This window comes from Kogia breviceps, chromosome X (genome assembly GCF_026419965.1).
Source record: "Kogia breviceps isolate mKogBre1 chromosome X, mKogBre1 haplotype 1, whole genome shotgun sequence".
Classification (NCBI taxonomy): domain Eukaryota; kingdom Metazoa; phylum Chordata; class Mammalia; order Artiodactyla; family Physeteridae; genus Kogia; species Kogia breviceps.
Window position 1 is genome coordinate 40,187,635 of NC_081330.1, and position 26,330 is coordinate 40,213,964.

Sequence of the window (26,330 nt, forward strand, 5' to 3'; positions counted from 1 at the left end):
CAAGGATAACCCACTTCAGAGAGTCCTTCCCCTCCCTAGTTCTTTTCCTCTAACTTTCTATCTTCATAGTCCTAATGTTGAATTTGGTACCCCCACAGCAGTTCAGTATAAATCCCACATTCAAATACTTGGGATGAAATCCCAAATTTTATGTTCTTGAGCATGCTACTTAACCAATCTAAGCCTCAGTTGCTTTTCCTATTTTGAAAAAGTTGGTGATGATCATAATATATACCAAATAGGGGTAATTATTAGGATTAAATGAGGTAATACATATAAATCCTCTGTAATATAGAGCATCACATGCTAAAACCACTCAATAAATATTAACTATTATTATATTATCATCGTTACCCTCAGCATCCAGCTTTCAAATTACATACACAACTATCTTGATATGTTAATAACTATAAGGAGTTAATGTGACTCATATTTCTATAGGAGTCTGGAGACAATCCAAAAGATAATCCAATGTTACCATTCCAATGAAGGGGTTGATTTACTGTTTCTTATCTGACATAAAGGACTTGGAAGTTGTTACTACCATCCTAACAACAAGAAAAAAGCTGAACAAACTGAAACTCAATAACTTCTTTTATTTCCATCAGGTAATTGAGGTCACAGTAAAAGCCATTGTCCCAGAAACTGGAGAGATGGGTAGATACAGAGAATCACAGTTTACTGGGAGCAGAAGCAGCCTCAGGAGCCAACTGGTAGGAACACTTAAAGGATAATTGACTAATTTCTGGAGACTAAGTGTGAACTAGCTTGAGAAATAAAAAATCCCTGAGGGTCCAGTCTTGGAGGGCGGCCTACACTTTTGTAAGTTTTACCTCCACAAGTCCCACCAGGTTCTTCTCAGGCTGAAGATCAGAGAAAAATCCTGTTTCTGGCAAAGATGGGGAAAGTAAACCATTTTGAAATATACCCAAAGAGCCTGCCCATAAAGGACCTGGAGTACAGGAAATATACAACCCCATCCTCCTCTAGCCTTTGAAGTGGGGGAAGAAATAGCCAGCTCCAGTCCTCTCTATCTTTCCTGTCTTACAGGAAGCTGAGAAGCACATATGATGGTCACAGGCCAGAGACTAGGCTTACTAAAAGACTGAATCTAATCACAGGATTATAGAATGCTTTCCCCTGCTCAACACCTTATCAGCATATCAATAGGGCTCCTGTATAATAACACGATATTACAGTTGAAAGAAATGTACAACACAGACCTTATTTAAGAATATGTCTCTAGAAAAGTAGAAAGATAACAGGGAAGTAAAAAATAAGGACACCAGAGAGACTTTTAGCTCCTAACACCTACAGCAAGTAGTAAAAACAGCCTAACTCTTAGCCAGATAAGCATTAAAAAAAAAAAACCTCACAGTAAAGGCCTATTTACTTCAGTTCCTTTTACCAAGTACATCATGTCTGGATTTTTAAAAATATTTACAAGGCATACTAAAAGACAGAAAATAACACACTGTTCGAAGAGAAAGAGGAAGCATCAGAACCAGACTAAGATAGGGCAGAAATTTTGGAATTACCAGTCTGGGAATTTAAAATAAGTATGATTAATATGTTAATGACACTAATAGAAATAGTGGACAATATTTAAGAACAGAAGAGAGATGGAAACTCTTAGAATCAAAAGGGAAATGCTAGAAATCAAAACTCTGTAACAGAAATAAAGAATGTCTTTGATAGGCATATTCATAGACTGGACATGGCCGAGGAAAGAATTAGTGAGCTTGAAGGTATATCAGTAGAAACCTCCCAAACTAAAAAACAAAGAGGAAAAAGAATGAAAAAAATTGAACAGAATATCTAAGAACTGTGAGAGGAGTACAAAAGATGTAGCATAAATATAATGGGAATACCAGAAAGAGAAGAAAGTGAGAAAGGAACAGAAGAAACATTTGAAGTCATTCTAATGCTGGCTCATCCAAGATTACCAACTAGATCATACCAGACTAGGTATGACAGAAAGGTTTGGTGTACAGATAGGTTACTATAAGCAAATGAGCTGAGTTTTGAACAATATATAAAAGTTAGGCAGGCAAGCAGGACATACAGGACAGAGGGAATAACATGTGTAGAACTCAGATGTGAAAAACCATGGAGTGGACAAAAAATATGAATAGTTTTGCTCTCTTGAGAGTGGCAATGAGTAGGCTGAGGCCAGATACTAAAAGCCTTAAATTCCATTCTAAGATATTTGCACACTGTCAGGTTTCAAATCTCAGCTCTGTCACTATATAACCTATCTCATAAGGTTGTTCTAAGAATTGAATTAGCTAATTAATGAACATGTGTGGCACAGTGTCAGGCCCTGTAAATACTCAACAAAAAGGAACTACTAACTAAAAGTTTTTATAGAATCATTGGAGTGCTTTAAATAGTGGCACATTATGATTAGATGTGCATTTCTAAAAGATCATTCTAATGGATACATAGAAGGTAGTCAGATTATAAAAAGAGACATTGCTTAAAAGGCTTTAATTTACTTTGACCTGTTTTTATCCCTCAAATGTCATTAATGCCATTAAGGATACACAGGAAGACCCTTTAAAGTCTGGATTCTTATAACAAACTTCTTATAGCAAACTCCTGTTAAATTTGAGGAAAACAAACACATCAAAAATTATAGAAGTTGACAAAAACATATCATTTTGATAAATCCAGAAATTGGACAGTCAAAACTCAACCTTATAAGATCTTTATTCCTAACCACCAAAACCCAGCAGCAAATGGTCATCAATGGGTGGTACATCTTTACAGTGGAATATTGGACTATTATTCAGCAATAAAAGGAATGAACTATTGATATATACCACAACATTGACAAATCTCAAATGAATTATGCTAAGTGAGCAAAGATAGGCACAAAAGGCTACATATCATATTATTCTGTTTATATGACATTCTGGAAAATACAAAATCATAGGAATAGAAAACAGATATCTTTTTAGCAAGGACTGGAGCTTGGAGGAAGGGACTGAATACAAAAGGACATGGAGAAAATTGGAATGATGAAAATGTTCTGTATCTTGTTTGTGGTGTATATATTTGCCAAAACACATCAAATTGTACAAGTAAAAAGGATGTATTTTATGTTTGTAGATTATACAGAATAACAGGACTTAAAAAACCCTCAATCTTAAATTCCCAATTGGAGTTTGAGATGTCCTAGGTAACTTTGCTTCTAGCTTCCTATGTAACTTTTTCCTTTCTATAGTAGCAGCAAATATCAAGGACTTTAGTCATTAGATGTTTATAACATGTCTGAGACATATGGCATACATTGTTATATCTATTTTATATGTGGGAAAATAGAGGCCAAGTGTCATCCAATTACTCATCCACATTAATGGTGTAATGTTGACCAGAATCCAGGTCCCCAGACTCAAAGACCAGTGCCTCTTACACATATTAAATACCCATTCCTCAAATAGCAACCCATCTTCTTTATAATTTGCAAATAATAAATAACCATTTTCCCATTTCTAATGCCATACCTAAAAAAAAAAAAAAAAACAAGGATAATCGGGTCTTAAATCTTGTGTCGCTGACTGTGGTTTTAGGGCACATAAAATTGAAGCTTTCATGGGATTCCTAGCTCAGTCCTTCTGGATAAAAGTATCTTTGAAAATTCTAGTTAAATAGATTAAGATTTTCAGGATGGAATGTAATTTTATGGTTACAAAATAAGGTACATACTAATATCAACACATTTTCAAAAGGGATTCAAAAATCCCAAGCATTTTGCTAAACCATTTTTTTAGCCAAAATGTGTTGGCCATTTGGGCTGTGGTATTACAAGGTCTTCAATGACCTTCTTTTTCCCTCTTTAAGAAAACTGTCAGGATTTTCTGGGAGACAAGATGGCAGATTAGAAAGACTTGAGCTCACCTCCTCTCATGAAAACACCAAAATCACAACTTATTGCTGAGCAACCATTGACAAAAAAGACTGGAACCTACCAAAAAATATATTCTACATCCAAAGACAAAAAAGAAGCCACAGGATGGTAGGAGGGGCACTTTCATGATATAATCAAATCCTATAACCACCAAGTGGGTGACCCACAAACTGGAAAATAATTATATCACAGATGTTCACCCATAGGAGTGAGAGTTCTGAGCCCCATGTCAGGTTCCCCAGCCGGGGGGTCTGGCATCAGGAGGAGGAGCCCCCAGAACATTTGGCTTTGAAGACCAGTGGGCTTGTGTGCAGGAGATCCACAGGATGGACGGAAACAGAGACTCCACCTTCAAGGGCACACACGAGGTTTCATGTGCACTGGGATTGTGGGCAAAACAGTGACTCCATAGAAGCCTGGGCCAGACCTACCTGTAGGTCTTGGAGGCTCTCCTGGGGAGGCGAGGGTTGGCTGTGGCCCACTGCAGGGGCAAGGACACTGGTGGCAGAGACCCCAGGCAATATTCCTCAGAGTGAACTCCCCTGGTGGTCACCATTTTGGCACTGCGACCTGGCCCCACACAACAGCCTGAAGGCTCCAGTGCTGGGACACCTCAGGCTAAACAACCAACAGAGTGGGAACACAGACCCACCCATCAACAGACAGGTTGCCTAAAGTTGTCCTGAGCCCACTGCCATCTCTAGACACACCCCTTGACACAGCCCTGCCCATCAGAGGGACAAGACCCAGCACCACCCACCAGTGGGCAGGCACCAGTCCCTCCCACCAGGAAGCCTGCACAAAACCTTGGACCAACCTCACCCACCAGGGGCAGACACCAGAAGCAGGAAGAACTACAATCCTACAGCCTGCAGAACAGAGACCACAAATACAGAAAGTTAGACAAAATGGGATGGCAGAGAAATATGTTCCAGATGCAGGAACAAGATAAAAGCCCAGAAGAACAACTAAGTGAAGTGGAGATAGACAATCTGCCTGAAAAGGAATTCAGAATAATTATAGTAAAGATGATCCAAGATCTCAGAAAAAGAATGGAGGAACAGACTGAGAAGATACAAGAAATGTTTAACAAAGAACCAGAAGATTTAAAGAACAAACAGAGATGAATAATACAATAACTGAAATGAAAAATACACTAGAAGGGATCAATAGCAGAATAAATGAGGCAGAAGAAGGCATAAGTGAGCTGGAAGACAGACTGGTGGAAACAATTGTCATGAAACAGAATAAAGAAAAAGGAGTGGAAAGAAATGAGGACAGTCTAAGAGACTTATGGGACAACTTCAAACACACCAACCTTCGCATTATAGGGGTCCCAGAAGGAGAAGAGAGAGAATCTGCCTGAGAAAACATTTGAAGAGATAGTAGCCAAAAACTTCCCTAACATGGGTAAGGAAACACTCAAGTCCAGGAAGCACAGAGAGTCCGATACAGGATAAACCCAAGGAGAAACACGCCAAGACACATTTTAATCAAATTGACAAAACTTAAAGACAAAGAGAAAATATTAAAAGCAACAAGGGAAAAGTAACAAATAACATACAAGGGAATGCCCATAAGGTTAACAGCTGATTTTTCAGCAGAAACAAATGAACGTATTTACAAAGTGGAAACAGATTCACAGACTTCGAAAACAAACTCATGGTTACCAAAAGGGAAAGGGGGGGGGGGGCATAAATTAGGAGTTTGGGATTAACATATACACACTACTATATATAAAATAGATAATCAACAAGGACCTATTGTATAGCACAGGGAACTCTATTCAATATTCTATAATAACATATATGGGAAAATAATCTGAAAAAGAATAGATATATGTATCTGTATAACTGAATCACTTTGTTGTATACCTGAAACTTAACATTGTAAATCAACTATACTCAAATATAAAATAAAAATTAAATTAAAAAAACTCCATACTGGGCTTCCCTCGTGGCGCAGTGGTTGAGAATCCACCTGCCGATGCAGGGGACATGGGTTCGTGCCCCAGTCCGGGAAGATCCCACATGCCGCAGAGCGGCTGGGCCCGTGAGCCATGACCGCTGAGCCTGCGCGTCTGGAGCCTGTGCTCCGCAACGGGAGAGGCCACAACAGTGAGAGGCCCGTGTACCACAAAAAAACAAAAACAAAAACAAAACAAAAAAACCCTCCATACTGCCCATACTACCCATACTACCCAACTTAGCATTTTTAAAAAAGAAAGAAAATTGTCAGAATGTTTAGCAAGATAAATAACTGTAAAGCTCCTAACTTTGGAAGCTTATCTCATTGTAATGAGTGACAGCATTTAGAAATGGTCATTCCTAGACTATTATTTAGGAGATGAAATTAACTCCTCACAATCCATCTGCAATTTTCTTAAACATGGTATGAGTCAGATATCTATTTTTTTGCAAGTGAATTGTCAATTATGTGCACATCATTTTTAATAAGCCATTATCCTCCCTCCAAACCCATTAAAATGAAATGTTATCATATCCAAAATCTCATATATACATACTTTATCTGTTTCTGGATTCTCTATTCTATTTAACTGATCTAGTTATGCTTTCTTAAGCTTACTATTTTAATTGCTACTGTTTTGCAGTGAGTTCAGTATCAGTTAGACTAAGTCCCCTCTCATTAATGTTTTTTTTCGAAAATTTCATTTGCAAAGCTGATATATTCATTCATCCATATGAATGTTATAATGTTTATCATGTTGTCAATTTCTAAAAATTCATATTTTAGCAAATTGGTTTACTTATTTATATAATATTGGGAATAACTGATCTTTTTTCTATAAGATCTTCCAATGCAGAAATATGTTCTGTCTCTCCATTAATTTAGACTGCTTTATGTCCTTCAATAAAATTATATTTTTATATAGGTCTCCTCCCATCTTTGTTAAATGTATTCCAAAGTGTTTTACAGTTTTTCATTGTTGTAAATGGGATAATTTCATTTTTTCCTTTATATATCTAACCAATTATTACTGGCAAAAATAAAAATTATTGAATAGTTTGTATATTTTTATTAAGCTACCTTATCAAATTATCTCATTAGTTCTATTTTTTGTTGTTGTTTAATCTCTTGGGTTTTCTTGGTATACAATTATACAATCTGAAAAATAAGATTATTTTGTCTCTTCTTTTCCAATGTTTGTATAGCATATTTAATTTAATTTTCTTATGGCATCAGCTAGAACCTCCAAAATAATACTGAATAATAGAACTGACAGAGATCATTCCTATCGTGTACGCCATGGATGTAAGGATATAAATATGTTTACAGGATGTTTACTGCAATACTGTGATTATTTTTAGAAAACTAGAAAAAATTGAATATCCATCTGCAAAATGGTTGAATAAAGCAAGGTTATATCTAGCCTATGAACTATGATACAGCTATTAAAAATGAATTAGATATATATAGTCAATATGCACATAGTAGGCACCCAGTATATATATATACTAACTGAATGAATGAATTTGCACTGACCTATCCATAATGCCCTCAACCACCCCATTATAACCAATGGTAAACATCTGAAATTAAGATAATTGTGGCAAGAAAAAGGAGGATTCAAACTGGAAGACTTGACCTCATTAACATCAGCCTTTTATCAGCTGAGGTAACTAATGACATAGATATGTGTTTTACCCCAAGGAATGTATTTGTATTTTCATTGCTAATGTCCTATTAAGGTTAGGGAATTATTTTGTTTAGAAATGGGATAAAGGGACTCTACACTCTTGTGTCAAGTGTCCTCAGTGAATAATGAGGTTGTTCTCGTGTTCTTGGTTCAATAAAGAAAATAATCTTTATCTCCCATTTCAAAAATGTTTCGAAAAGCATTGACATAATTGTATATTCTGTTCTAATGTTTAAGCACCATACACAGCGTCAGGAGGAAGTGCTGAAAGTGTAGGCCCTTTCCTCACTTCCTTTTGCTAACTAATAGAGTTCAGATAGAGGAGTTTCAGCCCCCTTATGCATATCTCTTACATTCCAAGGACAACCAGGATAGGCTTACTCATTCATCTTTATGAACATGCCCCAGTGCCATATGAGCCACCTCTACCTTCCTATTCAGCTGTGATTACCTGCAGGCATGGAAGAATAGTCCCCAAAGGCCTGCCATAACAGGATGGTTGGAAAAGAAACAAGTTTAAAGATTACATATATTTGAAAAGAGGACTGGGAGAAGGATCATGCAACACATACTTTTCACTGTTAAAACACTGGAGATAATACATTGTACATTTCTAACTTTGGATATGCACCAGAATTAACTCCGGACAAATGTGTCCTCCTCTTTTCATTGTTGTAGCCAGAGCAAAACCACTTCATGTTCAGTCTGGTAGAAAATGCACAGACTAAAAAGCAAGCAAGGCAGATTATCAAAGTATTGGCTAAAAAGGAAACATTTTCCCAATACGTCAATAAACTTTTTCAAGGATTTACTTAAAACCATGTGTGAAGAGTTAACAATGCATTTGGGAGCTTCAGAGACTCTTTAACTTTTGGTTTTAATTTTTTATCCTGATCCATTTGTATAGTGTAATGGCTAAGTGGAAGGGCCCAGGAGCCAAACTGCAAGTCACAAACAGCTGTGTGACATTTGTTGAGTTACTTAGCTTGTCTGAGTCTCCAGTCACATCTTTTGTAAAATGGGGATAATAATAATACCTACATAAAACAGTAGAGATTGAGATTGAGAAACTAGAAATTGAGTTAATCCATCTAAAGCACTTAAAATAGAGTCTGGCATATAGTAAGTACTTAATAAATATTATCTATGCTTATTATTTATCAATTGTAAAATGTTATATAAATATTAAATGTTATTATCCAGGCAGAGCTGGAAAAGCCCTTTGTTTCACCATCATTGGTCCATTTCTAAGAAAGAGTGAGGGTTATCTTTTTCCAAGGAATAAACTGCTTTGGTATACAATGACTATGGTGATGTATAGAGATGTGAAGAAAGGGGAAGAAAGAAATTAGTGAAAAGACAAAAAGGTGAGATAGAATGAACACTGTAAGAGAAAGCTGATGACCTGGATTTTACTCCTAGCTGCTAACCCTTGAGCTAGTCAACCTCCCTTCCTGAACTATAAAATTGAAATAAAACCTTTTTACTCATCTTAAAGAAGTGCCTGCGATAGAGGCTGGGTTTAGCTCCAGGCCTATTGCAGGAGAGGGTAATGATTAAGAAAATGGACTCTGGAACCACACTGCCTTGAATATAAAATGAGGCTTTGTTAGCTGAGTAGCTTTGGACAAGTCTCTACATTCCTGTAAGACTCAAGATTTTTCCTCTGTTAAATGATGATAATAGCACCCACCACACAGAGTTGCACTGAGACTTAAGTGAGATAATATAGAGACCAAGCTTAGCACAGTGAATGGCACATAGTAAGTGATTAAGAAATACTAACAAGGCTAGGACTTCACTGGTGGTCGAGTGGTTAAGACTCCGCACCTCTACTGCAGGGGGTGTGGGTTTGATCCCTGGTCAGGGAACTAAGATCCCACATTCCGTGCAGCGTGGCAAAAAAAAAAAAAATTAAAAAAAAAGAAATACTAACAAGGCTGATGATGGCATGAAGGGTCCCACTAAGTATGGATATTCTATATTTATCCATAATGAACATAATGTTCCTTTTTATCTGTCAGAATTTTAAGGGAAAAAAAGGAGGATGACACTTCACAAAGAGACTTGAGGTTCTAGGTTAGGACATGCTCTTGCTGTCTCTTGTCGAGTTCCCCCAGGTATGAAGATAGATGAACTTCCAAATGTAAAAGCACCTGACAACTGTAGGAGCTAGGGTTTAGGCTTTCCTGGAAACTGAGGGTCTGTCAGATACTACAGAAACAACCTGACCTACCTTTTGTGTGTGTTTGGTTGCAATAATGTGCACAGTACCTGTGCAGAAAACCTCCTTGGTCACCTCTAGCCACCATATATGGTCATATATGTTCACCATGGGCCAACCAGTGTGGCTCAGAGGTGGCAGAGGTTGCTCAGTCCTCTTTTAGAACCACAGCGCCCAGGCTCGCAGCCAGAATATCATAGTTGAAAGGTTGTATGTTTATTTCTCTGCTTCCTGCCCTAGATCCATGCTCTGTCTTTGTCTGACCTACTCTGTGCCCAGAGAAGCTGAAGACTATTGATTCTACCCCTGGTTTTGCTCTCTGAATTCTGTTTGAACTCACATGGTGGGAGGGAAGACACTAGCAAGAAACCAGAAGGCGAGAGTTAAGAGGGGTTAGGGTTTCCATCCTGTCCACTCCCTCTCTGTTTTCCAGTTAATATGCTCCTCTAAGGCCACAGCTTTTGACAGGCCTGCTCCACTCTTGCCAGGTTCCAGAGATACAGCTCCTTCCCCTTGCCACAGTAGACCTAGGAGAGGTAATTTACAGCTTTTTCCCTTTTTGGTTCCCTTAACCCTAACCACACCTCTGTAAACAGTTCCTTCATTCAACTCTCATCTGTACAACCTTTGAGTGTGGTTTATATCCAGATAAACACGTTATTTCCAGTGTTCACACATCCTGCACTGGGCCCATTTCTCTCGTCTGCACTGACTGCAGTGGTTCTCACAATATAGACCATGATTATCGTTGTTATTTTTTGTAAGCACCATTACTTTTAAAGATGGGCCTTTGTTCCTAACAGTGAATAATATTTCTAGGTCCCTCAAATAATTTCTTTCATGTGTTATTTCAGTCTTCACTCTTCTTCCCATTTGCTCTCATGAGTTGGGGTAAAGGGATATTTTCCTTATTTTTAGTCATTGGAGAAGCTGGGATTGCTTCTGACACCTGCTGATGGAAGTACATGAAAACCAGTAATATATAGGAATCATAGCTCTGAATTATTTAGCTGTGGATCTGCTGATTCTTCTCAGTGAAACATCTAATACCAAAAACTCAAAATAAAATCTCTCCCTTTTTATCTCCCCAAGCCAGCTATTGACTTAGGGTAAAAAAATGCATTTGACATCATGCTGAGTTACCTTGTACCACACAACATCAGGCTCCTGATCGGACTTTTTAAAGTCATCCATGTCTGGGCAGGATATCTCCTTTCTTTTAGTGACTTCAGATTTTTCCAAATAGCGGATCCTGCTATTGTAGCACAGACCTGATTCATTCTCTGCAACAGTCAAGGACATTGACACCTTCATGCAATATGTTGAGTTTCTGTAGGAATAGAGAAATAGCAAAATGGCTTTATTGGGTGTTTACACTTATGTTTTTACTCTGTATATTTCAAGAATATTGACTTTTCCATTTAGGACCTTGCCTAGGAATCAGAAACAACAAGGAAACAACACAAAAATGTACTACTTCAACTGACAGGAAGATATGGAACAAAATGCTAATATGGACATCTCTGGCCATGAGATAGCTACGTAGAACAGCTGTACTCATCTTCTGAAATGTAAAATGTAAAACAGTCAGACTTCTTTCCCAGTGGTAAACATTGCTATGTTGACAATCTGATAGCAAAAACTTATGAGAAAGTCTATAACTAGGGCTATAGCCATTTCTGGTTTGCCCTTATGGCCAATCCCTTAACAGGTATTCCAAGGATTGTTAATTTTGCCATTGGTTTCTAAGCCAACATTTTCTTTTATAGGATACATACTAAAAAACAGATCAACAACTTGTATGGGTATAACTGAATCACTTTGTTGTATACCTGTACAACATCATTGTTAATTAAATATACTCCAATATAAAATAAAAATAAAAACAGATCAACATACAGAAGATACCAGTTAACTTACATAGCTTTTTAAGGTGTTTACTGAGATATGTCAGGGGTCAAATTTGGGTTCCTACAAAGAACAAATCCTAGCAGAGTGGATTAATTTTATCCATCAAAACTAGAATTATAAAGGAATTTCAACATTGAATTTTACCATAAAGCTGCTTTAGAAATTGGACATTAATAGGCTAACCCATAATAGAAGGGTATTTATGAAATTGAATTCTGCCTTTATTTCCCTATGTATATCCCATGACATTTCCCTACCCTACTCTACCTAGACTCCAGAAGATATCAACCACACAAAAGAAATCTGGAAAGTATGAGGAAGAGATCAGAAGCAGCCTGGTAAAACTTAAAAGAAGGTCAACTGTAAATCTCTTGGTGAGACATTTCAGAATCATATGTGTTCTAAACATCAAGGGATACCTGCTGTTAAAAAACACAAAGTGCCAGGGATAATTCAAAACTGAGTATTTTTACAACTAAGTAATAACAATCCTGATACATGGGATTAGCATGCCAACCAATAATTTTAAGATGGCCTCAAATGATTGTTACTGTTTGTACTTATTAGTATTCATTGAAATTTCACAATATACCAGACACCATACAAAACACAGGAGTGCAGATGGCTGCTGCCCACTGGGTTTACAAACTAAGTTAATCAGAATGACTGCTACTTGGATTTCTAGTGAAGTTAATTACTGGCAAGTACTCATGACTATGCGATGCGTGTGTCATCTGAAGATGCGCTTCCATTCTGATATTCAGATGTAACCCCATTATACAATGTAGATTGTGAGCTATTGCTTTTCTCTCTTCCTCAATGTAGGTTCTTAGAAAGGGTTTAATATATACCCACTAGGGATCAAATGTAAGAACACTTAATTCTATTAAGAGATGTTTGACAGCTTCTTTAAGAGCCATGAAGCTAAAGCCACCAGAAATGTTTTTAAGTCTCAGCCAATAAGGTAAAATTTGGTTCAATCAATTTGGCTCTTCTTGACTCCATTTTCAATACTTCAGTGCTAAACATGCCCATGTCTCCTTGCTTTCTTTAACATCCTACATGATGTAGCCTATCGTAACATTCTGTCCTTCACTCATTAGGGTGCAGTCGCGATCATATTTACTCTGTTTCTTGAATATACTAAGCCTATTTGAGCCATGGTTGTTTATACTTGCTCTTCTCTTTGATTTTCTATCATGTACTTTTTGTTAAGTGTGAACAAAGAATTTGTTGCTCTTGTTCATCACTCTATTCCTGGGATCTAAGTTGATAGTAAGTGCTTAGTAAATGTTAGTTGATTAAATGTGTGGGCATCAAAAGGTATGTATTCAAGAGACATGTCCTCTCTGCTCTACTTTTGCATAAACCCCATATGGTACTAACCACCCCATCCCTATTCTACAGATTATGTATGTATGTGGCTGGTCAAATATCACATTCCCTGTTTAAATATGACTCAGGATAATTGTGCAGGTATTCTTGTACCACCAGGGTAAGGATTAGCCAAATTTGGTGCATCAGCATATTAGCAAAGAAAAAACTATAATGACTATATCTGGAAGACAAGGAGGACTAGGGTATGTATAAAGGATGGAAGGAAGATAAATGGTCACAGTTTTTAAAAAGTTTTAAACAAAGAAGAAAGAAAACCACCTCTGCTAAGTATGTAAAATATTATGAACAGTTCTTAATGTCACAGACTTTGATCATATCTGTTCCACGGTGTCCATCCATACAGGTGAAAGAGACTTACTTGTTAAATATCTTCCCATTTTTATGTTACAAACCCAGGGAAAGAGAGCTGTTGACCAGCAGTCTCAACAATAGAAGTATTAGACAGAATGTACAGTTCCCTAAAAGGAGCTTACTATCCCAAATCTATTTAGTCCTGAGGAGAAAATAGGGTAGACTAAGTAAGGGACCAATATAATATAGTGGTTTCATAACAAAGCACTAGCTTTGAACTAAGATCCACTAGGTTCAACTAGCTCTGTGTCCTTGGGCAAGTTATGTAACATCTCTCAGTCTCAGATTCCTCAGCTGAAAAATGAGGATAAGAAATCCTTTATGGTGGCTCCACTGGAGTTTGGAGGAGGAAGCTCTTTTTATTATACAAACTTAAGCAAAACTAAGTTTACTATTTTCAGTTGGAATGGTTATAATATCTGACCTCTCCAGGCTGCTGTAACTATTAAGCAAATATAAAACATACAACACAGCATCTGGCCCATAGTAACTATTTAATAGACTGTCATTAGAATTGTTATTACCGCTTGTATTAGTTCGTACATATATTGTTGATAAATTAATAATTATAATTTATATGTGATGCAGTAATTGTGAACAATCACCAGTATAATAAAAACAATACATTGGCAGCAATGGGTTAAGATATGCCACTGGCCTGGGGTGCTACTTGAGAGAAAAGAGTCTAGAAGAGGTCAGTTAGGCAACAGACCTAGTACCAGTGTGCCATGAAGGTCTGAAAGGATCAAAAAGATATACTGACCTAGGCACAAAAAGAAGTTAATCAAGAGAATGCAACTAAGGCAAGAAGGAGCTTCCAGGTACTGTGAATACCAGCTACTAGGCAAAGGCCAGAACTTTGGAGGTCGAATTGTTAGTAAGAGTTCCACTAAGGCTTTTGCAAGTTTCTTAGACAAACTCCTTCTATAATAAAGCTCAGACCCCTAGGCAAGGTTTTGTGTTCCCTCTCCAAACTGCCCAAAGTATACACTATGTAGGTCATGCCAGCAGCACCTTCATTAACTTGGGATGAGGATGAGGGCAGGGAACCCATGCTGGGAATGGCTGATAGGTTGAAGGAGGAAATATTCTCTAACTCTGACCCACAAACTATCTTGACCAGGGCTCTGCATGAATTCACTCTTGCTCTGGTCTTTACCATGTAAAAGGCTGCTGACAGATTGCTTGTTAGCCCATGAGCAAGCCCTAGTATGAAATCCTTGATGACGACCAAGTTCTCCGGAACTCAAGACAAGGCCTGGTGTGAGTCCTGTTGTTTCCATTGCTGACTTGGGGGCTGTGTGATCAAGGATGCCTGACAGTCTGAGAATCAGGTTGATTTTCATTAGTTGTGTAATCCAGCCCTGGCACAGTTCCTGCTAACAATCTCACATTATATAGATTTTACTTTGAAAAATGCCACAGGCTAGTTCTATTTAAAATGTTTCCTGCAACTGGGACCTAAAAATGTTACTTTTCTTTCATTAGGTAAAATTAGAGCTGTGCAAGTTTGAGGAGGCAGACTGACGAGTGTGCAAGAATGGGAATTGTACTTTTTTTCATGTCCTCCCTTCACATCCTGAGGGGCACAAGGAGCACATTCAGGCTCAACATGAGCAAAGGGCCTTTGCAGTGATGTTGCAGCAATGCCTTACAATTGTATACATTTGTAATCTTTCAAGTATTTCCATGTCTCCTATCTTACTTAATTCTGGCAATAATCCAGGAAAAGGTGCAGGGTAAATATCATCTACATTTTGTATAGGAGTAAAACAGAGACACAGAGAGGATAAATAACTTAGTCAAGATCATATAGCTGGTCAGTGGCTTAGAACCAAGGTTCTGGCTGTTAGACCCTGGCCACTCTCAGAACTTGATGCTATAAGCTTAACTAACTCACGGTTATCCACATCAACTTGGGGATGCTCACAGAAAGAAATGCAGATGTATAAAGATAACACTTAAAGAACACTGCTATTAAAATGCACAGCACAGAATTTTCAAATTTGTAAATAAACCTTGTTTTCTATTCCAAAGATTTAGTGTTAGCTACTTTAGGTCATAATTTATGCACTTTTTTGCAGAAATATTTCTAAGGGGAAATGTTGATCATCTTGGGTTCCCTAAGGGGAAAAGTAAGACCTAGGATTTAAAACATATATGAGAAATACAGATGCCCCTTTCTAATTCCCATTTATAAAACATGCTAATATTATAAAATCTAACGTTGTATTTCAAACTTTGAGTTTAAGTGCATTTGTTGTATCACCAGTGCTAACCTAGTGAAAATAAACTAAATAAATTACAGAACTCTTTCATATCTAAAAGCAGAAGCCCAGAAAAAATGCCTCAGGATATAGCTGAAACTCTTCTAAATGGTTCCTTCAACTGTCTTATCCTCATTTCAAAATACTTTCCTTGAAAATCACAGAACTATCTAATGGTTAATAAACTAAAACAAAGTGTGTTTTCTGAAATTTTGAAATGTGAATTGACCACTATGCATAACTATCAATTAATCAATCTACAATTACTGGATGATATTGTCCTCAAACCAAAAGAACTATGAACTGATATTATACCAAATTCATGGAAGGGAAACAAATGAATAAACAAACAGGGTATTAGGCCCTTTGGTGAATTCCATTTCTTGAGAATCATTATAAAATAAGAAGATTTTACTGAAAAACATATTTGTGTGGAAAAGGAGACTTTCATATGAGTGCAGAAATAAGTATATATAACTGCAAACATGAAAGGTTAATACTTTAAAAGACCAAGAGGAGAAAAAAAGGGGGAGGATATAAATTACTAATATCAGAAATAAAAGAGGGGACATACAAATCCCATGAATACTAAAAGCATAACATAGGAATACTGTGAACAGCTCTATGCCCACAAATTTGATAACCTAGATGAAATGGACCAATTTTTTGAAAGGCAGAATCTGCCAAAAGTCATACAAGAAGAATCAGACAATATGAATAGACGTATAGCTATTAAAGTAATTGAATAGATAATTAATAACCTTCCAAAACAGAAAGCACCAGGCCCAGATAGATTCACTGGTAAATTCTATCAAATATTTAAGAAAGAACTTATATCAATTCTCTATAATCTCTTTCAGAAGACAGAAGCAGAAGGAATACTTTCTAAGTCATTCTATGAGGCCATCATTACCCTGAGAGCAAAACCAAAGACATTAAAAGAAAACTGCAGACCAATATTTCTCATGAACATAGATGCAAAATCCTCAACAAAATGTTAGCAAATCAAATGTATAAAAAGAATTATACACCGCAACGAAGTGAGATTTATCCTGGTTTGACATTCAAAAAGCAATTAATGTAATCCATCATATCAACAAGCTAAAGTAGAAAAAAATCACATGATCAGATCAGTAGACACAGAAAAAGCATTTGCCAAAATCCAAAACCCATTCATAATAAAAACTCTCAGTAAACTAGGACTAGAGGGGTAATTCCTCAACTTGATAAAGAATATCTACAAAAAACCCTACAGCTAACATACTTAGAGTGAGAAACTAGAAGCTTTCCAACAATGACCAGGAATAAGGCAGTATGTCCTCTCTCACCACTGCTTTTCAACATTATACTGGAAGTCCTAGTTAATGCAGTAGACAAGAAAATTCATAGATTACATGATTTTCTATGTAGAAAATCTGAAAGAACTGCCAAAAAGTGCCTGGAACTAATAAGCATTTATAGCAAGGTTGCAGAATATAAGGTTAATACACAAAAGTCAATTGCTTTCCTATATGTCAGCAATGAACAAGTTTTAAATTTGAAATTAAAATCACAATACCATTTATATTTTAGAAAACCCTAAATGAAACACATAGATATATATCTAACAAAATATTTAAAAGATCTAGATGATTATAACTACAACACTGAGAAGAACAAAGCTGGAGGACTGACACTACCTGACTTCAAGGTCTAATATCAAGCTATAGTAATTGAGGCATTGCTATAATGGCAAAATAATAGACAAATAGATCAATGGAATAGAACATTGAGCCTGGAAATAAATCCACATAAATATAGTCAACTGATATATATATATATATATATATATATATATATATATATATATATATATATATATATTTATCTGAGAAATCTTTCCTTTGCCTTCATTTTTAAAAAATGTATTTATTTTATTTTTGGCTATGTTGGGTCTTCTTTGCTGCATGGGGGCTTTCTCTAGTTGCAGCAAGTGGGGGCTACTACTCTTCCTTGCAGTGTGCGGGCTTCTCGTTGCAGTGACTTCTCTTGTTGTGGAGCATGGGCTATAGGCTCATGGGCTTGAGTAGTTGTGGCTCGCGGGCTCTAGAGCTCAGGCTCAGTAGTTGTGGCACACGGGCTTAGTTGCTCTGCAGCATGTGAGATCTTCCTGGACCAGGGCTCAAACCCGTGTCCCCTGCATTGGCAGGAGGATTCTTAACCACTGAACCACCAGGGAAGCCCTCAACTGATCTTTGGTGAAGAAGCAAAGGCAATACAATGGAGCAAAGACAACAGTCTTTGCAACAAATGGTACTGGAACAACTGCACATCCACATGCAAAAAAAAATGAATCTAGATGCAGATCCTTACACCCATCACTAAAAGTAACTCAGCATGGGTCATAGACCTAAATGTAAAATGCAAAACTATAAAACTCCTAGAATACAACATAGAAGAAAACCTAGATGACACTGGATATGGCAATATTTTTTTTTAAATTACAACACCAAAGGCATGATCCATGAAAGAAATAATTGATAAGCTGAACTTCATTAAAATGAAAAACTTCTCCTCTACCAAAAACAGTATCAAAAGAATTAGAAAACAAGCCACAGACTGGGAGAAAATATTTGCCAAAGACACATCTAATAAAATTATCTCAAATATACAAATAATTCTTAAAACTTAACAGTAAGAAAATAACCCAACATAAAAATGAGCCAAAGACCTTAACAGACACCTCACCAAAGGAGGTACACAGATGGCAAATAAGCATTTGGAAAGATGTACATCAGACGTCATCAGGGAAATGCAAATTAAAGCAACAATGTGATACTATTGCACACCTACCAGAATGGCCAAAATCTAGAACAAGTGACATCACCGAATGCTGGTGAGGATGCAGATCAACAGGAACACTCATTCATTAATGGTGGGAATGCAAAATGGTACAGCCACTTTGCAAGATAGTTTGACAGTTTCGTACAAAATGAAACATACTTTTACCATATGATCTAGTATTCATGTTCTTTGGTATCCATCCAAAGGAGTAAAGTAATTATGTCCGCGCATAACCTGCACATAGACATTTATAGCAGTTTTGTTCATAATTACCAAAACTTAGAAGCAACCAAGATGTCTTTCAGTTAGGTGAATGGATAAACTGTGGTACATCTAAGACAATGGCATATTATTTAGTGCTATAAAGAAATGAGCTATCAGGCCAGGAAAGATATGGAGGAACCTTAAATACATGTTATTAAGAAAGAAAAAAAAAGGCACTCTAAAAAGGCCACATACTGCAGGACTCCAACTATGTGACCTTGTAGAAAAGGCAAATCTATGGAGACAATAAAAGATCGGTGGTTGACAAGATTTGGGGGGAGGTATGAATAGGTGGGGTACTGAGGATTTTTAGGGTAGTGAAAATACTCTTTATGATACTATAATGGTAGATACATGTCACTATACATTTATCCAATCCCATAGAATGTACAACACCAAGAGTGACCCACAATGAAAACTATGGACTTTGGGTGATAATGATGTGTCAATGTAGGTTAATCAATTGTAACAAATGTTCCACTCTGATGAGAGATGTTGATAATGGTGTATGCATGTATGTGGGCAGGAGGTATATGGGAAATCTCTGTATCTTCCTCTCAATTTTATCATGAACCTAAAACTTCTCTGAAAAATAAAGTCTTTTTTCAAGAAATGACCAAGAGGGTCAAAGCTCTGACCAATTTCTTAATATTATTATTTTATGAAGAGCCACAACCTTTTAGATGCATTCAAATGACATTTTTGAGAAACTTCTATGTGCCATGCCGCTTGGCTATATTTAAAAAGCAGATGTAAACTTAACACAATAACAAAAAATATATGTGCTATAATAAGTTGAGGGAATACAAGATCTTTTGAAAATTTCACTTTTCTATTTTTCAGTCTATAAGCAAATAGTCTTATTTATAGTTGTGAAGAGTACAGGGCTTTTTGTGGTTTTCTGTTTGTTTTTTAATAAAGAATGCTATCTTTCATGAGTGATATCTCTAGTCTATAATAATGTCAATATAATAGGTTTGAATTTATGTACATTTGTTCCATTAGGCAGAAACACAGTTAATAAACAAACAAGGAATCATTGGAGGTATGAACAGGGAATACTTTATTAACTTCTCCCCTGCTAAAATGAACACTCAGCCTTTGGAATGACATTGATAATCTCCAACCCAGGACTATTCAAACATAATTTCCTAATGGTTCATGATGCAGTCCAAGAAAAGGTCAACCCAAGGACTTGAACTGAACTGGACTTGAGAATTCTCACTGCTTGGGAACGTGGCCACTACAGTCAGAGAGGCTTCATTTCATATCCCTACTCTACCATGCCCTAACCATGGATCTTTGGACAGGTCACTGAGTTTGATTTTTATATATGTAAAATGTGAATAATAAAAGTTATCCTAATAGGGTTGTTTTGTTACACAAGTGTTAAAAACCATGTAGGGTCTGAGATTTTTACCATACTTCCAATTTTCATGGGTGTTGGTAGAAGACAAGAGACTCTTGGGTCAGAAACAATGGACAGTTAATTATTCACAGCAATAGAAATAGCCAGAATATCAGTATTTGTTTTGCTTCCCCAAACCCAGTTCCCACAAGGCAATACAAAGAGGGCCAGATGACACCAGCACAAGCAGTAGGCTGCATTACAGGGCAGGAATCCCAAGCTTAGGGGGCACAATTATTTAATAATGGGACACAGGCATGCCTGCCTTTTGCTCCAGAGGGAGATACTATCTGTATTTTCCAAGGCTGCAAGCAAAACTGTCATTTGCTCTGGTGGGAGGCACAATTTCTACCTTAAGACTGTTTTCTATACATACATCCCTGAAAAGATAATCTGGGACAAGGGACAGTGCCTCTGTGCATAAGTCATGCAGAAATGCAAGAGATCCATAGGGAATTGTCTCTCAACAATGAGCTAATTTAAAGTTCTTAGCACAGTACCTGACATGTGGTAAGTGCTCCATAGAAAGTAACCCCCTCTTACATCATCACCACTGTATAATTAATACATTATCCACTGACTCCCAAGCCAAACTGTAAAGTAAATCTAGATGTTTTGTTTTGTTGTTTAAAGAAAGAGTAGCCAATGGACCAGGTTACAATAGAAATTATATATATTCTAAAAACTACTGGCTCAAGATAAAATTTTGTTATCAAAATGTCATTCACCCTGAATTCAAAACAAACTATAATTTATCTGGGAGTGGAGTAGGTAAGTCAGATACCTACTCAAGAAAAATAGTGTGTGTGTGTGTGTGTGTGTGTGTGTGTGTGTGTGTGTGTGTGTGTGTGTGTGTAAAATAACCCACTCATAGATAACTGAGAATTTTGGATCTTTCCAGTGGCAAGTTCGTCACTATTCTCAAGGAAAGCAATTGCAATCTGCCACCAAGGGGTGCGGGTAACTAGTTAAAAATCTGTTGCCAGTGACTGACTGACATGTGTGTAAAGGTAAGGGAATAAACAAGGGAAATTCAAAAGATTCCCTGCCACTATCATAAGCCACAACATGTTACGAGTGACCCCTGATTTATTGTTTGGTTGAAGACAATTTTTCACTGACTCTATAACTACAGTTGAACAGTGAGGAGGTTAGGGGTGCCAATACTCTGTGCAATCATAGATCCACATATAACTTATAGTTGGCCCTCCATATACATGGTTCCTCCATCTGTGGTTCTGCATCCATGGTGCAACCAACTGTGGATTGTGTAATACTGTAGTATTTACCATTGAAAACAACTGGCACATATGTGGACCCCTGCAGTTCAAACCCATGTTGTTCAAAGGTCAACTGTATTTCTTACCTCTTCAATGCTTCCTATTTAGATTACACTGATATTTTTGTATCTGGCAAAAAGTAGTTTTATAATTATTCTTATAATATTCACAAAAGTTTTGCTTTATCGCCCAAGTTACATTGCAAATACTTCTAAAGCACCGAGCTTCCTTTATATGTGGTTATCTTGCTCCTCATACAGAAGCCAGAATATTCTATCTTTGTGTTGACAATTATATAAGTTAGTTGTCTTAGCAACTAAGCTGTCATACCCTATGCCTCCATGATCTATTCTCTGATCCCTGCCTACCCACCATAACTGTCACTGTCAGAGGTCTTAAAAGACTGGTCAACATTCAAAATTTCTGCATGCTGCTCTAACTTCACTCTATGACCCACTAACATTTGGTTTCTTCCCCATAATTCTTTTGAATTTCTATCATTAGACTCAAGGACATCTTACTAGCCAAATCTAATGACCTCTTGTTCACCCTCAGCCTACCTTACCTCCATGCATTGTTTGAAACTTGTAACTCTCCTTCAACTTTCTAAATCTCTCGTTACTTCTAAGATATCTCTCACTTAGGATTGTCTACTTCTCTGACCACTCCTTATAACTCTACTGCTGGCTTTTCTTCCTTGGGCTATCTCCAAAATGTTAGCCATCTTCCCCTAGGCCTCAGGTTTCCTTCCTCTGTTTTGTTTGCTTGATTATTTGTGTTTTTCTTCTCTCCCTCCAAACTTCATCTCCAGAAATTTTGTTCAAGCACTAGACTCCAACCACAAACTAAGTGCTGAAGACATCCAAATGTATAATATTTTTCTCTAGTTCTATCCTCTCTCTTAAGATCCAGCCTAGTACATCCATCTAACTAAGATTCCATATTACTGTCATGAAGGCACTTATCAGTTCCAAACTGAACTTAGTACCTCTTCCCTACAGTCTGTTATTCCTCCTGTATTATCTATCATGATTAGGTATTCCCATGAATTCTACCTAGCAAAAAGCTCTGTACATGCACCACTCCGTCCCAAATTCCACTGCCCTTAGTTTACGTTTTGAATTACTGTGGCATCCCAATGGGTCTCCCTGACTCCAGTATCTCCCCTTTCCTCACCATTCCAATTTCTACATTATGTTTTGAATGCTCTTTCTGCACAAGTCTCTCAAGAACAAGGGAAAATATGAACCCTTCCCACTAAGGTCTGATAATTAAAATACAAAAACTGAAATGGAAAGAAGACACATGATAACATTTTTAAGGAGAGCTAAAACAGTGGGATTTATACCTCTGGTACTTAACCACCTTCTTATGTAATACTTTAATGCCTGATTTATCATTCTTTTTTCTCTGTCACTATCTGATATAAACCCTTAAAGAATAAATGTTGTCTTTTTCAAACTAGTTCATAGAACAGAATATAATGCTCATATAACAAATAATGAACGTCTGATTTTTCAGATGGAAAAATAAATTAAAACCACGAGTGTCTCTGCATGGCTAGTCCCTTGGGTACATAAATAATGGGTGAGAAGAAAATAGAGAGAGCTAGCCTGAGATGAGACCCTAACATCAAGCCAAGTAATTTGTCACATGAAGCCACCAAATTTTTTTAGGCTTGAGAGTAATGTGATCATAGGAAAGGTTAGGAGGATATTAGGAATTCGAAAGAGATTAAAGTCAGGGAGATAATTTAAAAAGCAACAGGGACATTCCCTAAATGGGAATGGATGTCAAAAAAAGTTCCTTAGGTATTAGCAATAAGACTTGGTGACTGATTTGATTGTTATTAAAGGGGGGTAGTCGTGGTGACTTTGAGATTTCTATACTGAACAACACAGGGATATAGGAGGAAAATCATTTCTTGGGGAAAATGTTGATTTATGAACATTTGAATTTGGGATATCTATGGGACACACAGGAAATATGAATCTAGATCAGGAGTTGGCAAACTACCAGCCAAATCCTACCAGTTGTCTGTTTCTATAAATAAAAATTTGCTGGAACATAGCTACTTCTTCGAGTATTGCTTATGATGGCTTTTGTGCTACAAGTAGTTGGGATAGAGGTCCTTTGCTTACAAAGTCTCAAATAATTACTATATGGCCCTTTAAAGAAAGTTTCCTGACCAAGTATCAGAATCTGGCTGTGTCTAGAACAGGACCTACAGAACCTTCCTAGCTAGTGGGGTGCCAGAGGCTACTGAGAGGTTGGGGCTGTTTCCTGTTCTAGAAATTCTATCTCTAGGAGGGGAGGGCCCCGAGTGGGACAAACCATTATGGTGGTGGTGGGGGAGGTGTTTGAGACTTTTTGTACTTGATTACAAGTGCTTCACGTTCTTGGTTCTGAGTCTTTTCTGACCACTCCTGTTTCTTCCAACCTCCAAAGACTTTCAACAGTGTAGGGGGTTCCCAAACCCCCCATTGTTTCTGGAAGTTGGAATAGTCCCATGTTACTCTGACTTGGTCCCTGGCCCTTCCCCCGACCTGCCCCCAGTCGCGTGCCCGCCCCCCCCCCCCCCCCCCGCACTCCAGTCCCGTTCGCTGCCCCACCCCCAGAACAGGACTCAGATCTGCTCACTTCTCTCCAGGAGCCAGGTGCAAAGGGACCAGGCCTGGCCACTGCCAGCGGGACCAGGACAGAAGGAGCAGGTGAGGAGGAAGAGGAGGCAGGGGCCACTGCTCCTCCTGCAGCTGCTTCTGGAGCCACAGAAGGAGGAGGAAGACAGAAGGATGTGGAAGGGCCAGAAGCTGCCGAGGGAGCAGAGGAGCTGTGTGGAGACCTTATGCAGCTTCTCGGAGTTGGAGACCAGAAAAATTACCCCTCTGGCAGTCACAGGGAGGGCGGTCTCAGGTCCGTGGGCACAGCCACCTTGCGTTACTTATCTGGGATAGCAAAGCCCGGGTCCACAGCCTCAATGGAACCCCGTCCTGTCCAGCTCGCTGCCTCATTCCCATCCGCACGCTCTCTCCCCTTATTCCTCTTCCCAGACGTACCCATGTCCTCCCCACCAGCAGCGCCATTCACAGCAGGAGCTCCATCTCGGACGTCTCCCGGCTGGGGGCCCTCTGATTCTAGCTTGAGGTCTGATGGGGGGGGCAGGGAATAAGACCTCAAGAACCACAAAGAGATGGGAGGGACCCTGGTCCCCACCAGCAGAGGAGACCTCCAGTACTTCGAAGGCCAGGGGATTGGGGCTGCCCTTGGAGTAAAGTGAAGTTTTCAAGGCAGAAAATTGGCTTCCTCTGTGGGAGGGGAATCTGGCTATAAAACCCTTGAATTCAGAAATGTGAAACAATAGAAACGTACCTTGATGGGAAATCAATTTTCAGAGGGAGGGGGAGGGGTGGGGGAGGGCTTGGGAAGAGTGGAAGGAAAGGGCGGGTGGGTGGCTGAATGGGGCAAGGGAGCTGTGAGAGAGGAGGGGAAATGGGGTGGAAGGTAGGGTGTGGGGTGGTGGCTGGGGAAGTGGTAGATTGGGGGCTTAGGGGGAGAGACCTAGAGAGACAGACGTGTTCTGTTGACCCTCTTTGTGTTCCAGAGCAGTAGTACTCGACACCCCAGAGCTACTGCCGCTTCTGTGTGTGTCTCTCCCCAACTCTAGCATCTGGTGGACCTGGGCAGACAGTATATAACACCCCCACCCCTGAAACTAGACTGTAGATGACTGGAGCAGGAGTGGACATTTGACCCATCCTGAGCCAAACAGATCCTCACACTAGAGAATCTGAACAGAGAGGCAGAGTTCATAGCCAGGATGGTGTCGGGCAATGAAGCAGTGGGTCACTGGGAATCGGGGGCAAGGTCAGAGTCATGGACACCGAGGCCACAGCTGAGGCCTAGCCTCGGCTGTGGGGGAACAGAACCACGTGCTTTACAAAGGCCCAGTGCCTTCAGAGAATCACAGTCTGAGGCCCCAGGGAACAGACAGAGAAGCAGAGAGTAGTTGATCCCGTGACCCCAGACGTGCAGAGTGGCATCCTGACCACTTTTCACTTCCTGCAGTTGTGCTGAGTGAAAATCCACTTTACACAGGTCCTTTTTTGTTTAAGCTAACTCCACAGGGTTCTTGGTCTGGGCAACCAGATTACTGCCAAGCCAGAAATTTACACCAGAAGAGCAGTTGCAAACCACAAACCATCAAAGAAAATGTCGGAACTGGCAGGGGAGGTGCATCAGGGAGTGATGGGTAGTGGGGATTCCTGCATCCCAAGTCTCCAGGAATGAACTGGACAGGAAGCTCATTCATGTTCCGGGAGAGTTACATCATAAGAAACAATCAAAACAGGCCTGGGGTTAACCCCGGGCTTACAACAGGGCCACCACTAAAGGAATCCTTCAGGGCTGCATACAGAGGACACCAGCACCAGCTGCAGATGAGGACTACTATCATCATTCAGCCCCATGACAGGAGAAGCCTCCCCAGTCCCCAGTGGGCAGAACTGGGTACAGATCTGAACAGGGAACTTGTGCCACTGCCAAGGAGGTGAGTCATCAACTTGACAGTGCCTGGAGGGTTTGCTGGTCTAGACCACTGACCACAGTATTTTGCCATCCTGAGATTTCCTCTCTCCCATCACCAGGATAACAGCGGGAGAGGAATCTGGCTACAAAGCTCCTTGTGAATTCAGAAAGGTAGAATAGAACATACCCCAATGTGAAATCAATTTTCAGAGGGAGGGGGTGAAAGGGGGAGGGGGAGGATGGTCTGCATCTCCCCCTCTGATGACTAAGCTGTGTTGATGGGCGCTAAATGTATGGTTTAGCCCACAG

General features: G+C 38.7%; 1 protein-coding gene across 3 annotated transcripts in view; it reads right to left on the reverse strand.

The window, feature by feature from the left end:
- Nucleotides 1-26,330, reverse strand: part of IL1RAPL2 (interleukin 1 receptor accessory protein like 2) — a 1,103,039-nt gene that overhangs the window by 472,257 nt on the left and 604,452 nt on the right. For all 3 annotated transcript variants that reach the window (XM_059051451.2, XM_067024304.1, XM_067024305.1), the window contains exon 4: nt 10,939-11,125. In XM_059051451.2, the coding sequence (XP_058907434.2) occupies nt 10,939-11,125 (187 nt within the window). The remainder of the gene's footprint in view (nt 1-10,938; nt 11,126-26,330) is intronic.